The sequence below is a fragment of the Brachyistius frenatus genome, unplaced genomic scaffold, assembly GCF_029030835.1.
Source record: "Brachyistius frenatus isolate BFR_SWC_R1_liver_20210118 unplaced genomic scaffold, ASM2903083v1 Contig_73, whole genome shotgun sequence".
NCBI classification, from domain to species: domain Eukaryota; kingdom Metazoa; phylum Chordata; class Actinopteri; family Embiotocidae; genus Brachyistius; species Brachyistius frenatus.
This window is the reverse complement of record NW_027210672.1, coordinates 1931809-1947565: the sequence shown is the minus strand read 5'-3', so window position 1 is coordinate 1947565 and position 15757 is coordinate 1931809. Positions and strand designations below refer to the sequence as shown.

Sequence of the window (15757 nt, the reverse complement as noted above, 5' to 3'; positions counted from 1 at the left end):
AACATATATTTTTTATTTATAATACTTGAACAAAGCACATTTAATTTACAGTTTAAGAGAGTATTTTTGACTCGGGGACTTCAGTGACCACTGTGAGCGGGTCATTTACTCTCCGGTTTGAAACCAGTGACTTTCCTGCTGCCCTCTGCTACGACAACACATTCGTCGGGACTTCAGTTTCAACTGTGGGACTCAGTCGGTGCGCTCTCGGTCTGCGGCTCACGGTTCCTGGAGCAACACTGCCCACTAGTGGCGCGCCGCGCGCATCACACCTTCCAGTCTTCACTTGTTTATTGGGAACTTTACTGACACAAAGTCACAGTATTTCCCCAACGATCTTTTGTTTTAAATATATACAAAACAGTATTAAAGTAATCATCTTCAAGTCTACTTGTCTACTGTTGGAGAAGTTAATTAGTGAGATGCTGATTTCAAAGGAACACGTCTGTCACAGTTTTTATTTAACGTAATCATAAAAATAAAAAAAAAACGCCTCGGTATTCCGCGGAGATGTCGACCCAAGACTTTATCATATCAAAAATATGTAAGAACATCTGTATGCAAACGTCTGTACGGGCACGACGGTGTATGTTTATAGTGCAGCACTTTTTGGGAAGTTTTAGCAAACAAAGATGGGAGGAAAAACACAGGAATGTTGGCAGAAGACAAACGTCTTTGTCACGTCGGACGCCACGTCGCGCACCGGCTGACGAACGCGGCCGCTTCCGACGGTCCTCGCGACACGCCCCTCCAGTCTCACAAGGGTTTTTACATGATTAAAGTGTGAAGTTAATATGGACGCTCCTCCTCCTTCGGAGGATTCCTCTACACGCACCATGAAGGCGGACGGAGGCCGACGACCGACGACCGACTTCCCAACGCTTCCGCGCAACCGTGACGCCGCCGGGGAGGGCCTCCGGCCCAACTTCCCTTAGCTGGCGGCCAGTTCCGGAGAGGCGGTCGAGGTGGAGGAGGCCGAGGCCAGCCGCTCCCTGCCGTCCCCCGCGCCGTCCTCCATCACCCTCCACTGAAGGATTGCCGTGTCCTTCCCGCCCATGGACAGCAGGTGGGAGTCGCTGTGGGTGAAGCACACGTTGGTGACGTGGCTGCCGTGGCCCTCGTACCTGTGGCTCGGAGCCTGGAGAGAAAAGAAAAGAAGAAGTGGAAAGTCCACTCGGGATGAGCAGAGGTGAAGACCCCGTCGCATCCCGGTTCCCCCTCTGCCTCCTGGTCTTTACGGAAGAAGACAAACGTGTTGGAAGTGCACTCGTGTCCAAGTGGGCTTTCCTCTTCTTCTTTTCAAAACATGGAGTTCGTACTTTTTGGTGATCATGAACTTTCAGGGTTTTTATATCAAACTCAGCATTGTGTGTATTTAAATTTTGCCAACACGTGTGCTTCATTATTCTTCCCGAGCGATCTTGCTTTATTTATTTGTATTTCAAAAGGAAAACATTTTGCTGAATATGTTCCCCAATAACATCAGATACAGCATGTCCCAACCGGGAAGCTTCTGATGACGTCAGCGGCTCGTGGCTTCTTCATACTTCAAGTGCCCCCCCCCCTCCCCCCATAAATGTTCATAGGGGTCGAAGGTCAGGCGGCTGCTGAGGGAACTGCCCCATGACCAGTCAGAACTTCTCTGTCTTTTGGTTTTTGTTTGAAGTAGTTCAGTGATTAAGAGGCTCGTTTGGGCTCGCTAACCTGCTGCAGTTTGAAACATGGAAGCCAGAGGGTGGAGCAGGTCTCTGAAGGACGGGAGGGGGGGGGGGGTGTCCAAATCCAGAGCAGCAAAACACAACCAGACTTAAATGTTCACGATGGGTTTGATCCCCTGAGGTGTAACGCTCTCCTGTTTATCTCCTTCCATACATTCCCCACCCTCATCGGTGTTTGGCCCTTGTTTCCCCTCCTGAGAAGTTCTTTAAAAAAAAAAATTTTTTATTTAAAAGAAGCCCTCTCTTGACGGGACTTTTTATTAAGTAAAACTCTGTATGTGATTACTTCTGATGGCGCTTTGGACACAGCTGATCTTATTTCTACAAAGTGTTTTTGGAGCTCCGCCCCCTTTTAGGAAACCCTTCAGATTAGTTACGATTTGCAGCTGAGAAAAAGTCCCTCTTTGTTCCGAATAACAATCGGACTTCTGACTCTTTCACTTCTATCTGATGCCGCGTTTCCAACTATCACACTGGTTGTTCTTTTTTAGCCAGCGGTGTTTAAAAAAAAAACCAGTTGATCAGCGGCTGCAGGTTCGATTTGGACAAACGAGCCTGCAATGATTCGATCAAATCCACGAGTCCTCCGAACGCTGCTTCAAACGAAACGATGACTCGCGTAAATCTGACCTTCTGCACACAGGAGTTACAACATGATCAATGATCTCAGTTTGATTTGTGACATATGAAATATGTCTTCTTTGGTTTTTTTTTAAAATTTTTTTTAATGTCATTTTTAATCTGACAGCTCCAGGAAAATAAAACAGATTTTCAGTCTGCTCTCAGAATTTTGGGCCCGCCTCCAAAGGCGACTTGTACACAGTGCAAAATATCCACGTGTGTTTTCCAGCAATAACCGCATGACGAAAAACAAAAGCCGACGTAAGAAGGCGACCTCACCTTCAGTTTAGGACAGGGGTAATGGAAGAGGTGGACCTTGCAGAAGTCGTCGGCCACGGCCACCATCCTCTCGCTGTGAGAGCGACACAGTGCGTTGATGTCGGTGCCGTCGGAGCCCTCCAACCACACGCCTGGAACAACCAACGGGGGGGGGGGGGGGGGGGGGACCGGCATCACTTTGACTCGACGTGAAGACAACATGACGTCAGAGGGGATAGAGAGAGAGAGAGAGAGCGAGCACTAAAACGTGGCGTTTCTCACCCATCACGTGGAAGCCCAGCACGCACGTGTACGAGGCCCATTCTCTGTCCTTGCTCTCGAAGCGGTTCCTCAGCAGCTTGCATCCTGCCGCGATGTCCCCTGGTTGAAAAAAACAAACAAACAAAAACACCGTTAAGTAGATCGGCAGTGAACGGCGTCTGACGATTTTTTTTTTTTGGGGGGGGGGGGGTCTAAAAAAAAACAACAAATATGCCAGGTTGTACACAAAGTCGCAGGCGCCGTGGAGGTTTAAATCCGTTCCCGTCTGATTGTCCCAAATTCACATTGAAGCTCAGAACAGAACCGGAGTCATAAAACAAGGAGCTGCATGAAGAAACGGGAGCTTGAACGGCTTAAATTCACAGAAGAACTGTGGAAAGTTCTACCGAGATGTTTGGAACAACTCACCTGCCAGACAGCTTAAAAAACATGTGTGCGTGTTTACCATCGAGAACAGCTGCTGTTTAAAAGCCAAAATGTTACTCACACCAAACAATGATCTTTTTTTTTTTTTTTTCTCTTTTCACTGCTCATCAATCTACTGACAGATATGAAAAAAAAAAAAAAAAAAAAAAACTTCTTCACAGCGCGGTGCGTTCACTTACAGTAAAGGATCTCGTAGTCGCCTGAATTAGACATGATGTGCTTCCCGTCTTTGGACCAATCCAGGTGCGTGATGAAGCTGGAGTGTCCCTGATTGGACAAAGAAGAGACGCAGTGTCTTAATATAATGCTGGTTTTTATTCTCCTCGAAAGCAAATCCCACGTGTTTAGCGATGTGTTAGTCCAATGGTCCAATTTTTTTGTTTTTTACAAACTATATTTGTCTCTTGATTATTTTCAGGGGATTCTTTAACATTTACTGCTCCAGTGAGTCTTTCTAGCGCGTGACAATGAGGCCAAACAAACGTACAATGTGTGCGTTCATGGAAATGAAGGAACACGTGAGTTGTTGGACAGCAGGAGAAGACGATCAGTCAGGGTTGGAGACACACAGGACCCGCTATGTTCCTCATGATCTGTTTTTTATGTAAAACGCTGCATTTCATTTTCTTGCTGTAAAGAAGTTTGAGCTGCATTTTCTTGTATGAATGGTACAATTATTATTATTATTATTATTATGAGGACACATTCAGTGTTGGTTTGCATCTGCGGTGTCGACAAGAGAAGAAACAGAGCGCATGACCAGACTGGGATCTGAAATCTTTTGATATGTTTTGCTTTGTTCGTTAAGAGAACATCAAAAATCGCCGAAACGCGACGTGGACTCGGTGTCAAACTCACGTTACACTTCCCGAAGCGAACGTACCGCCGCCCGCTCTCCGTCACGTTGTAGATGTAGATGAAGTTGTCATGAGACCCGACAGCTAAAAAGCTGCCGTCTGAAAAACACAAGAGGTCATTCACACAGTTAAAGGGGGATTTCCACAGCGGCTTTTGGTTTTGGTTTCATTCTCTCTCAATTTATTTATTTTTTTATTCCTTTTCTGACTCAACTCTACAAAATAAACGTAGAAATGACCAAAGGAAAAAAACAACAACAACTCGTTTTTGATGAATCGCAGTTCCACAACACAAATAAACAACAACCTCACCGACCTATTTTTTTTAAATGAATTAAAGGCCAAAACATTACGGTGCTTTCAAGTGACGCTGGGAAATGCCAGCTTGTCAAAAAAACAAACAAAAAAAACCTCGTCAGTGGTGAAGCTTATTAACAGTAAAATCCCAAGACTACTGGACGGATATATAACACCTCAAACCACGCAGATCTTTTTCACGCGCATATATTAAAAACCCATCTGTGATTTCTGCAGCCGTAAACACCGGGGAGGAGGAGTTAGAGCGAAACCACTGACCTGGTGAATATCTCATGACCGACAGCTGCTCGTTCCCATCGGTGAATTCAGAAACCACCTCCCTGGTGAGCAGGTCAAACACCATCCACCTGTCAAGTGTCACAGGAGGAAGGTACAACAGTTTACGGTCAAATTGATCTTCAGCATTTCTTTCGAGTCCCATCTTTGTGAAGAGGGTTCCTAAGGTTTTTATCACAGCCTGGCTGATCGAAGTCAACAAACAAGCCTCCTCTCATGTTGCAAACGTTCATTTGAATATTTAAAAACAAAAAACACATGAATATAGAATACATAGAATGTTTATAAAGTACTGCTACTTCTAGGAGCGGCAGAAGCTGAACGTTTCAACCATTTATCCGTTTTTCGATCCTGCTTTTCAAACATTCAGCACACATTTGCAAATGCATGAAAATGATCAAGAGAACTACGTCGAAGACTTCATCGTGTCGTGTTGCAGAGATTGTTGAAGCTTTTGGCATAAAAGAAGCAAAATAAGTTACGATGGCGTTGCTTTCCGGGTGTGTAGCGCTTTTTGTTGACGTACGAGTGCCCATGAGCACAAGGATTTGGTGTTTTGGAGGTTGCGTAACTACTGCGGTGGTAAGGTGACATTGAATAGTCTGCAATTTATATTTTCATCGCTTTAATTAAATAAAGTCAACGATAAAATCATGCAATTCTCTGCAGTTGTTCTTGACTACACATCTAAAGTGCGATTGTCCGATTTTAGTCAAAAACAAAAAAAAAAGTTCCTGGAAATGTTTCACGCTAAAAGCCTTGTTAAGAACTGAAGAATTTCTTTCCTCCCGATACACTGGAGGGTTTTTCATTTGAAAGACATTCAGGAAGTGTCGAGTTCGCATTAACGTGTAATGCGGCAACTTTAACGGGGCCAAAAGGTAGCGGATCAAAACGAGGCTTCGAATCGATGCGAATCAGTGAATACATCTCAAAACGTCGACATGACAACTTTGACATTTCCATTTGTTTTTATTGGCTCGTTTTCTTTTTTGGTTGTGTCACCTTAAAAGAGAGCACATTATACATTACACCTTTTTTTTCTTTTTAAAACACTTCATTGGCTCCCTGTGCGTTTTAGAATAGATTTAAAAATTTGAATGATCACTTATAAGGCTCGCAGGCTGGTGCCTGAATACATTCATACATTCAGATATGAAGGTATTCAGTCCTCCCTACGAGCCTAAATGCAACCCGAGATGCTCGGGTAGGTCGTTGCTGACCGTACCCCGAATTAAACACAAAACTAAAGCTGACCGGGCGTTTTCTGTTCGGGCCCGAGTTATGGAACGACCTGCCAGATGTTATCAGGGACGCTGACACGCTGTTTTCTTTTAAGTCACTCTTCAAAACGCACTATTTTAGACTTGCCTTTTATTAGCTGCATTTTATTTCATTGATTGACTGTCTGTTTTACTGTCTGTTTTATTTCCCTTGTATTTTATCATTCTATTTTACACTGTTGCATATTGTGTTTTAAATGTAAAGTGCTTTGTAACCTGTTTTTGAAAAGAGCGATAGAAATAAAGTTACTATTATTATTATTATCAAAATGTAAATGAATGTAATCTGGAACGTCGTGACCGGATGAAGTTTGATGTTCGACTCGCGAGCGCTTCCTTCGAGGCTGTTAAGTTCACAGCTGGTAATCCTTATAGCGGCTATGAAAGAATGTCTTATCTATGACCGTCAGGCATACGGGGACAGAAGAAGCTTTTTACTGACACTCACAGGTGCCAGCTCATAAGTCCAGGCTGGATGTCTGTACATACCTCTGTATAACATCTTAATGTGTTTCATTTGCTGTCTGTCGGTGTAACTGCGCCGCATTACCTTCCTGTGCTGAGGCCGACGGAAACCACCGATCCATTCGGGCAGAAGTCGGCGCACAGGCCGTACTCCTGCCGGAGACACAAAGAGACTCGGTCAAAAAAAGAAAAAGAAAAAGAGGACTTACTTTGCTGAAAAATATCTCGACAGCGAATCAAATTGAGCGCTGAAAGAAACGGGGTCGGCAGTCGTACCTCCAGAGTGATACACCAGTCCAGCTTGTGTTCCTCCGTCTTCCACAAACACACCTGCCGGTCGTGGCCACAGGTGAGGAAGATGTTCAGAGACGGGTGTGTGGCCAGGCCCCACATCTCATCGACATGACCCTGGGACACACACACACACACACACACACACACACACACACACACACACACACACACACACACACACACACACACACACACACACACACACACACACACACACACAAATATATTAAAAAAAATGTTTTTGCTAATAAATGTTCAATTAGAAAACAATATTATCTTATTGTATTATCAGGTACGTTTTTATTTTATTCAAACAAATGATGCAGTTTCCCTCCCATTCAGCCCACTCACACACACATTCACTCACACACACATTCACACACGCACACACCAGTGGCAGCAGAGCCTCCCATCAGGAGTAACTTAGGGGTTCAGTGTCTTGCTCAAGGACACTTCAGCATGTGGTCAGATGGACCCGGGGATTCATTTTATTCAACTTCAAACTTGAGCTCTAAATAACTTTAATTTAGATTTTCATATTGACAAAAACAAACTGATTTGTGTTGTTGAAGAGCATGCTTTAAAAGCTTTAAAGTAATGTGGCCATTTAAATGTCTATAAGCTGTGCTACGTATTAAAAATGCATTAAATGGTTTTCAGATATGAAGGTATTCAGTTGGTGACTGCTGTGAAATTTATTATGAATATTTAAGCTCTCCAGAAGGCTTTGGTGGCGTTTTGATGTTTTGTTTGGCGCTGCCGTCCTTTTCAGATTTCCCTCTGAACGCTTCAGTCCGCGACAAAGAACCTTATCACTAATGAGCAGATTGTTGTTGAGGATGAATCGAATGATTCTGATGTCCTCTTTTCTTCAGCTGAACATCATCTTACGAAATGTCTTCCTTGCACAGAATGAATATTAAAGTCTCACATGCCACATTGTGAGCACGTTCACGCTCTCCAGATGTTGCTGTTAAAATTCTCTTTTCGTGTCAGTGGCTTCGAGCCTTTTTTTCGTTCTGCACCACTCTCGGGACAAACTTTGACAAATTAATATTATGTATTCTGTCCAGGGTTTCCGTGATCATTCCACAAGTTGTGTTTTGGACTTCGGCCTTGTTCCCTGTCTGATTCTCGGAGAACAATGCAGCATGTAACGCCGTGTGACTGATGTCATGTAATCTCACGGACATCAGCCTGACAGTTCAAGCTCCTGCAGCTGGATCACAGCTGGATTAAGCTGCTAAACCGAGCATTTCAGCTTGGCAAGGAACACGCGGGCTTTTTTTTTTTTTGAGAAGCAACGGGAAACATAATGTGCTCGTCGCCGAGTTTAGCGACTGATAGCAACTGTCACATGTACGAAATAAGACCGCTGTCAGAAGTGACTCTATTATAGCTGCTGCGTGGGGAAACTACTAGCGTATTAACTGTAGCTATAGATGGCAAGAGACAAAAGACCCGATTCCTGACTGACTTCCTCGATAGAACGCGAGTGTGTTTGGGCCGCAGTGTAAACACACACACACACACACACACACACACACACACACACACACACACACACACACACACACACACACACACACACACACACACACACACACAGCAGCTGCTCTCCAGTTGGGAAACGCTGACAGAGTGGCTGCTCGAGGAACGTTTTCGCTCTCTGCGCCGTTAACCTGTAACATCTGCGGCCGCGAACGTCTCCAAAATGAAAGGACGGAGGTCTGAAGAATTGCATGTTTCAGTTTATGTTCTACTTTGGCGGTATACGTCACGAAAAACGAATGCGAAGTTAAACCGTGTCATCGGAAAGCTGCGCGGCTTCTGTCTTCTGGAAGTGCCGTTTGTGTATCAGAAAATATCTCAACATTTTTGTCAAACATGGGTATGTAAAAAGATGCTCGATGACAATGTCGCCCTGCTATCAGTGTTCATGCTGAACTAAACTTTCTCGGTCATAACTGAACAGAGATCCAGCCTCTCATTTTGGTAAGAGAGCAAACGAGAGTTTTTCCCCAAAATGTTGGGATTGTTCCTTTAATACTGGGAACCATACTTGCAGCGTATATAACAGAATTTGTGCAGCTTCAAGCATCCCAAAAAACATTAGTATTAGCATACCTGCACTATGGCCACAAACCCCTCGGAAAAGGTTCCTCGGAGAATCGCATTTCTGGTCGTACCGACTAAAAGTTCCTCCTCGTCCACGGCCGCGATGGTGCGAACGGCCCCGAAGTTCTCCGGAATCTGGACAAATAATTCCATCAACCATCAAACATGAATTCATGAACAAACGTTTCCCCCCCCCCTCTCTTATCTCAATAAAACGTCACACACTGTCTGCATCACACACACACACACACACACACACACACACACACACACACACACACACACACACACACACACACACACACACACACACACACACACACACACACAGTTGTGGTTCACCTCACACTCTCTCTCGGGTGCCAAGTCGGCGCTCCAGCGGATGATCTTCCGGTCCTTCCCTCCTCCGCTGAGCAGAGCGCCGCCCTGCAGGGGGCACAGGGTGAACACGCTGCCCTCGTGTGCTCTGGTCTGTCTCATGATCTGGAAGGTCTCTGTGGAGGGGGGAGGGGGAATTTTTTATTACTGTCTAATTAAACAATTTTTAAAAAAATCTACAATTTTGAAGCTGAGGGACAATATATTAAAAAAAAAAAAGTTGTCAAGTTTCAAATCAAAAAAATATATATATACATGAATGTATACAGATGTTAAGTTGTGAAAAATTTAAAATACATTTATTGAAAAAAATTTAAGAAATATTTATTAGTATTTCAATATTAATTGCATCCATTTTTTTTTTTCTTGGACAGTGATTTATCTCCAAGAGTCATATTGACTTTTCATTTTCCAGACTGCAGACGGATCTCCGGCACTGACCTTTGGCTCCTTTACCAAGAGTTTTGATATCTGCAGCTGATTTTCCCCACGTCAGGATGTTCCCCTCCGAGTCTCCCGTCAGAACGTCTCCGGTCAGGCTGAACACGAAGCACTGGATGAACCGGGGCTTCTTGTATTTCTGGAAAATAATGAAGATTGGTTTTAGAACGCTAATTTCATCTATTATGAGTGCAGGTTTAAAAAAAAAAAAGTGCTTTACTTACACTACAAACAGATTTGAAATGATTTTCCATATTGGATTGCAATAAGACTATACAGTAAATCACCTCTGGCCAAATCAATGTCACAACAATAACACCGTTGCACTGTTGGTTGTTTGTTTAAATCTTTGCGCTATTATTTAGCTAGTTAAAATTAATATCATTCTATTTTTATTGTATATATTGTGCATTTGAAATTTTTTGTATTGAATATTTTTTTTTACTGTTATTTCCATTGCTTTACCCTGTATCTATAAATGCTGCTGTAGCAAAACAAAAACAAAAACAAAAAAATCCTTTGCGGGATTAAAAAAGTAACTATCTATCTATTTATTTCTATATTCTCAGATCTGCATTGGTGTTTCGATCCATATCTTTTCTTTTTTGCTCTCATTTTTCAGTGTTCTCCTTGACGCTTACCTTTTCGGATTCAAACCGAGGAAACCGTCGGATTCCTTTCAAATTGCAATCAAGGAAATTAAAGCAGATAAACATGATAAACAGACTAGAACAGAACGCCCGTCTTACTCCAAAGATGCCTTGTTTCTTGGTGAACTGCCCCGCGCTGAGCGTCCAGAAGTAGACGTGGGATTTGCCGCAGGTGATGATGTTGGTGCTGTCGCTGGGGTTGAACTCCACAGCGAACACGGCCTCGTTGGTACTCTGAACACACAGCGGCACACGTGGGTTCAGAACAATTATGGCGCAAAAAAACCCAAAAAAAAAACGGTCCGATCGCATCAGTGAAGCCTCCGTCACACGGAAACACACGGACTTGACCCGAATGTTCGCAAACACGATGTCCGTCTCTGAGTGCTTGAAGTTCTGAATCCCAAAAGACAGCCTGACCCGCTACGAGCGAGGTGAAACGAGGGAATGCGCAAGTGTGATATATGAAATTTAAAATCTTTACTATAATTCGGATTTTGCATTTAGTATTTTTCAGAGATCCATCCGCCGAAAGACGACGAGAGAGAAATGAGGAGGATCCCAAATTCTGGTCCACGCACACCAGCTGTCATGAAGAAATGAACAGTCAGGAAAAGTTGCCACTGACTTTAAATTTAGGTTTTTCTTCAACTAAAGGATCTTTTTTTCAAGAGGTGACCACATGTTTTTTTTTTGGCTTCTCCATTTTCTTCATGACACGTTGTTAATCTTAAAATTAGTGCTGCTGGATTCCACAACTCCTTAAAGGCGCATCAGTGATTTTTGCAAGCTCAAAATGATACAGCAAGTTGGTCCGTGAATTTCAACATCCACTCAAATATTATACAAACTCTAAATTACACCGTTCTCAGCGAGGAGCCCTTTTATTGTCCTTTGGGGTTGTCGGTGGCATCGGGTGTGCAGTTTAACTGTCTGCTGTACAGTAGAAGAGTGAAGCCAAAACCTACCAGCCAATTACAATCTGGAGTTTTCAGTGGCCGCGGTGTGATATGTGATGAGGGGATATGTCAGATGATTTATCGCCAAGTCTGTACTGCTGCCACTGGACGGTAAACGCATTAAGGAGTGGAAGCTTTAAGTTCAATTAGTTCACATTTTCTAACGGAACCAAAAGGGAATGTATTTTTTTCTTCTTGTTCTTTTGCCACTGAGCGCACAGACGGGACGGTTGCATACAGAAAGCACGGGGACACAAAAAGCTCCATTCATGGCCGCGCTGTAAAGTAGGCATATGGACTTTTCCACTGCTGTGGAGATGGGAGGTGGGTATAATTATCTTGTTCCTGTTGGATGAACTCCTATGTTTATGCAGCGCGGGCCAACGTCTGCCCCGTCCGGCTACGAGCCGCCTTCCCACGCATTCGGTGGCACGGGTCTGGATGCTGCTCCAAATACGCAAAACGTGCAGGAGGTTCCTTCGCCAGCCCCCCCCACCTCCCCCTAACCCTCCGCCCCCTCCCACCTGTGCATCCCCCGCTGTCGCATTAGAGAACACACGCACGCACACACACACGGACAAATTCATTATATAAAATATTTACACTGTTGCCATGACAGCCGGGCTGAAATGGCTCTCAGGGAAGTTGAGGCGTTTTGGGATAAAAAAGCCCCATAAAAAGCAGAGCAGAAAACACGGTGGCCATCTTTCCCCTCTAATCTGTCCGGTGATTACGAGGAGAAATGTGTCGATTCAAAGAAAACCATCTGCAGCCACGCTGGGCGTCTGTCGCTGAAGTCACACGACTGCAGCCCGACTGAGTTTCATGCCTCCACTTCAGCTGAGGGTGGATTATGAAACACTGAAGTGGTTGATTTGTCACAAACTGTAGAATTATTTATAGATATTTTTTCTGAATTTTTATTTTTTTATTTTTTTTTATCCATCTGATGTATACGTATTTGTATTTTTTTTTTTTACCTACCTACCAATCTACCTACCTACCTACCTACCTACCTACCTATCTATCTATCTATCTATCTATCTATCTATCTATCTATCTATCTATCTATCTATCTATCTATCTATCTATCTATCTATCTATCTATCTATCTATCTATCTATCTATCTATCTATCTATCTATCTATCTACCTACCTACCTACCTACCTACCAATCTACCTACCTACCTACCTATCATCTATCTATCTATCTATCTATCTATCTATCTATCTATCTATCTATCTATCTATCTATCTATCTATCTATCTATCTATCTATCTATCTATCTATCTATCTATCTACCTACCTACCTACCTACCTACCTACCTACCTACCTACCTACCTACCTACCTACCTACCTACCTACCTACCTATCTATCTATCTATCTATCTATCTATCTATCTATCTATCTATCTATCTATCTACCTACCTACCAATCTACCTACCTACCTACCTATCATCTATCTATCTATCTATCTATCTATCTATCTATCTACCTATCCTACCTACCTACCTACTATCTACCTACCTACCTACCTACCTACCTACCTACCTACCTACCTACCTACCCACCCACCCACCCACCCAGCTGGAAGATTTGAAAGTACAGTTCCTATAATGCTCTGGAGGATGTGAACATGGAACATATTGTTACCTGGGAGTTTGTGACTGACAACATTTTTCAGCTTATGTTTGTTTACATAGTGGAAATTACCATCATGAAGTGTATGATGCTAAATTAGCCATTAGCTGTTTGCAGAGACAACCATCTCTGGATCAGCGTGGTGCTGAGGAAAACATAAACTCCCGACGGTTCTCAGGAACTCTCTGCAGAAATAAGGAGCAATCTTTGTTTGATCGGTTCTATGCAGATTTATGGATGTTTATTAGCGATGGAATTCAGTTAAAAGTGTAAATTACACTGTCAAATGTAAAAACATATTGTCACGTATGTTCAGATTTGACTGTAATCGCTCTGAGAAGGAGCCCCAATTTTGATGCAACTGTTTGATCACTGTTCTTTTTTTTTTTAAATATGTATGTACAAGATTACTGGATTAATAAGAGGCAGTAACGCGTTTGAATAAATCAGGTGATAATAAGCAGAAAAATCCAGATGACAGAGACAATTAAATTCACTCACACTTAACCTTACGCTCTTTTCTTTACCTTGACCTCCGCGTGTTTAGTCCCTTTGCTGCAGTCCCACACCGACAGCATGTGTTCGTTAGAGTCATCGATAACACACAGGAACCCTCCGGAGTCCTGAAAACATCACAACAAGACAGACAGAGTTCGTTTGCAGCCGGTCTTCCTGAACAAATAATGGCCGCTCGAAAAAGTCCCCTTTCATTCTCACCTCTCTGCCGTCGGCACTTTTCTCCTTTTAAAACAAATACTTTTTTAGCCTCTTATTTTTACAAATTGCTTCGACATAGCCAGTTTTTTTGTGTGTGTGTGTGTGTGTCAAAGTTAAGGTGCTAACCGTGAAGCACAATACTTCCGGGAGATTTTTTTTTTCACAATAAAAGTTGGCAAGGACAAGAAAGGCTGAAAACAAGGAAGTGTTTGTTTTTATGGTTGGCAACTTCAGCAACGTCAAAACTGCATTTGCTGAAGGGACTCTGGGGAAATATACAGAGGCGCTTCACAGTGTGGGAACCCTTTGAGGAGTTTCAAGACTTTCCTCTGTTTTAACATGATTTTTATTCTATTTAATGAGACTAGCTTTTTTTTTTTTTTTGTATAAATGATGAATGATCCATTCCACACACTTGTTTTGTAATTGTATAGTCCAAAAAAAAGAAATAAATGAATTAAATCTGATTAAATCCAGCAGCTGGAGAGAATAGGTTGAGACATAAATGGGAGTTAACCAATCAAAAAGGAGATCTTTAGGGGGCCTGGTTCATACTAAGTTGGAGAAAAAAAAATCATTTGTTGGGCTGAATGATTGGCGAGGAAGAATTCACACACCGTTACACTGAAATGCACTCACAGCAAAGGAGAAAGCTACTGATCCCACTCCCCTCTGGAAGGTTCCCAGGCCGATCTGCTGCAGGGTGACCAGGGTGGTGGAGTCCCAGATGTGAACGCACGGCTGCAGAGGCTACAACACACACACACACACACAAAAACCCACATCACAGTTATCTGCAACAGATTATTTTCACCCGTTTTACATTTTTCAATAATGGTAAAATGTATTCGATCAGATCAGACCTTCATGTTCTTTACTGCATGTGAGTTAACCGCCAGCTGTTTAATCAATACATGCACATATGCTGTATGTTTAGTAGACAGAATATAGTATGTGGTGTTTAAAGATAAAAAAAAAATAAAAAAAATAAAATTGGGTCTTTTGGAGGATGTAAATCCATCAGACCGGTGTTGTTACCTTTCCATCTTTGTCCACCCCGGCTGTCTGCCCGGATGCCACTCGCACTTTGTCAGGATGGAGGGTCAGACTGCAGAAAAAGAAAAAAAAAACAGACACATACATACGTTCATATATATATATTGCAGTATAGAAGAAAAAGCAAATCAGGAAATAAACTAAAATCATTGTATTTGAGTCTGTACTGTTAGTGGGACAAGCTGTAAACACAACTTAAACAAATGGATCATCCTGTGCAGATACTGTTTGAACTGTTTTTCAAATTGTTGCTATTTTCACTGTGTCTCGCGTGCCGTTCGCTGGTGAGCGGGTGGTGTTTATCATCTTTTACTGAAAATACGGGGTTTTCAAGAGCCGCGAGACAAAACCGAAACGGGAAAGTTTCTGTTTTTGATTAGCTGAAAGTTACTGATGATTCACATCCCACGCAGTCATCTGATCAGTAGTTCCAATAAGTAGACAGAGCAGCTCCGTCAGGTACGCTGTGGAGAATAACAAAATGTATTCCCTGAGCCAAGTGGTCACGCAATGGTGATTCCCCTTTCAGTCCCTCCTGACTGCTCACGGCAGTAATTAAAGACATAAATATCTCCTCGCGCTTATGGTAGTCTACATCCGGCCTCTCAGAGATTTTCTCTGCAGACCCGTGTTTTCGGTTCTGTATTCAGTCGTGGGCAGTGCTTTGTCCACAGCTCTCCTCTGGGCTTCCTAGCCTGACTTGGCGAGTTGCACGTGCGCGTACGGGAAGGATCACTGTGGGTCGGCCTGACCAGGAAGCTATTTGTTTTATCATGTTCCTGGAGGTTTCGATTGTGATTCCTGCAGCCAGCGGCAGTTCTCGCTTGGGTTACCTGGCCACGAACCCAATTCAGGGAAACAGTCCGGCGGTGTGTTTCATTAGCCTTGATTGGCTATCTTATTGGTTTTCTGGTTGTGATTACGACTCTGCTGGAGGTTTTGATTTGCAAGCTTGTGTCTCTATTGTCAGTTACACAATGCTGCTAAATGTTCCCG

General features: G+C 43.1%; 1 protein-coding gene across 2 annotated transcripts in view; it reads right to left on the bottom strand.

Moving 5' to 3' along the window:
* Positions 1-831: 831 nt before the first annotated feature.
* The window catches only part of eml3 (EMAP like 3), a 41939-nt gene continuing 27013 nt past the window's right edge, over positions 832-15757 (bottom strand). For both annotated transcript variants that reach the window (XM_069708019.1, XM_069708020.1), the window contains 15 exons: positions 14744-14813; positions 14345-14455; positions 13516-13611; positions 10485-10619; positions 9736-9874; positions 9259-9410; positions 8926-9051; positions 6781-6912; positions 6590-6657; positions 4739-4827; positions 4164-4261; positions 3485-3572; positions 2880-2978; positions 2619-2749; positions 832-1138 (listed from right to left, as the gene is read on the bottom strand). In XM_069708019.1, the coding sequence (XP_069564120.1) occupies positions 932-1138; positions 2619-2749; positions 2880-2978; positions 3485-3572; positions 4164-4261; positions 4739-4827; positions 6590-6657; positions 6781-6912; positions 8926-9051; positions 9259-9410; positions 9736-9874; positions 10485-10619; positions 13516-13611; positions 14345-14455; positions 14744-14813 (1741 nt within the window). In that variant the 3' untranslated portion in view covers positions 832-931. The remainder of the gene's footprint in view (positions 1139-2618; positions 2750-2879; positions 2979-3484; positions 3573-4163; positions 4262-4738; positions 4828-6589; positions 6658-6780; positions 6913-8925; positions 9052-9258; positions 9411-9735; positions 9875-10484; positions 10620-13515; positions 13612-14344; positions 14456-14743; positions 14814-15757) is intronic.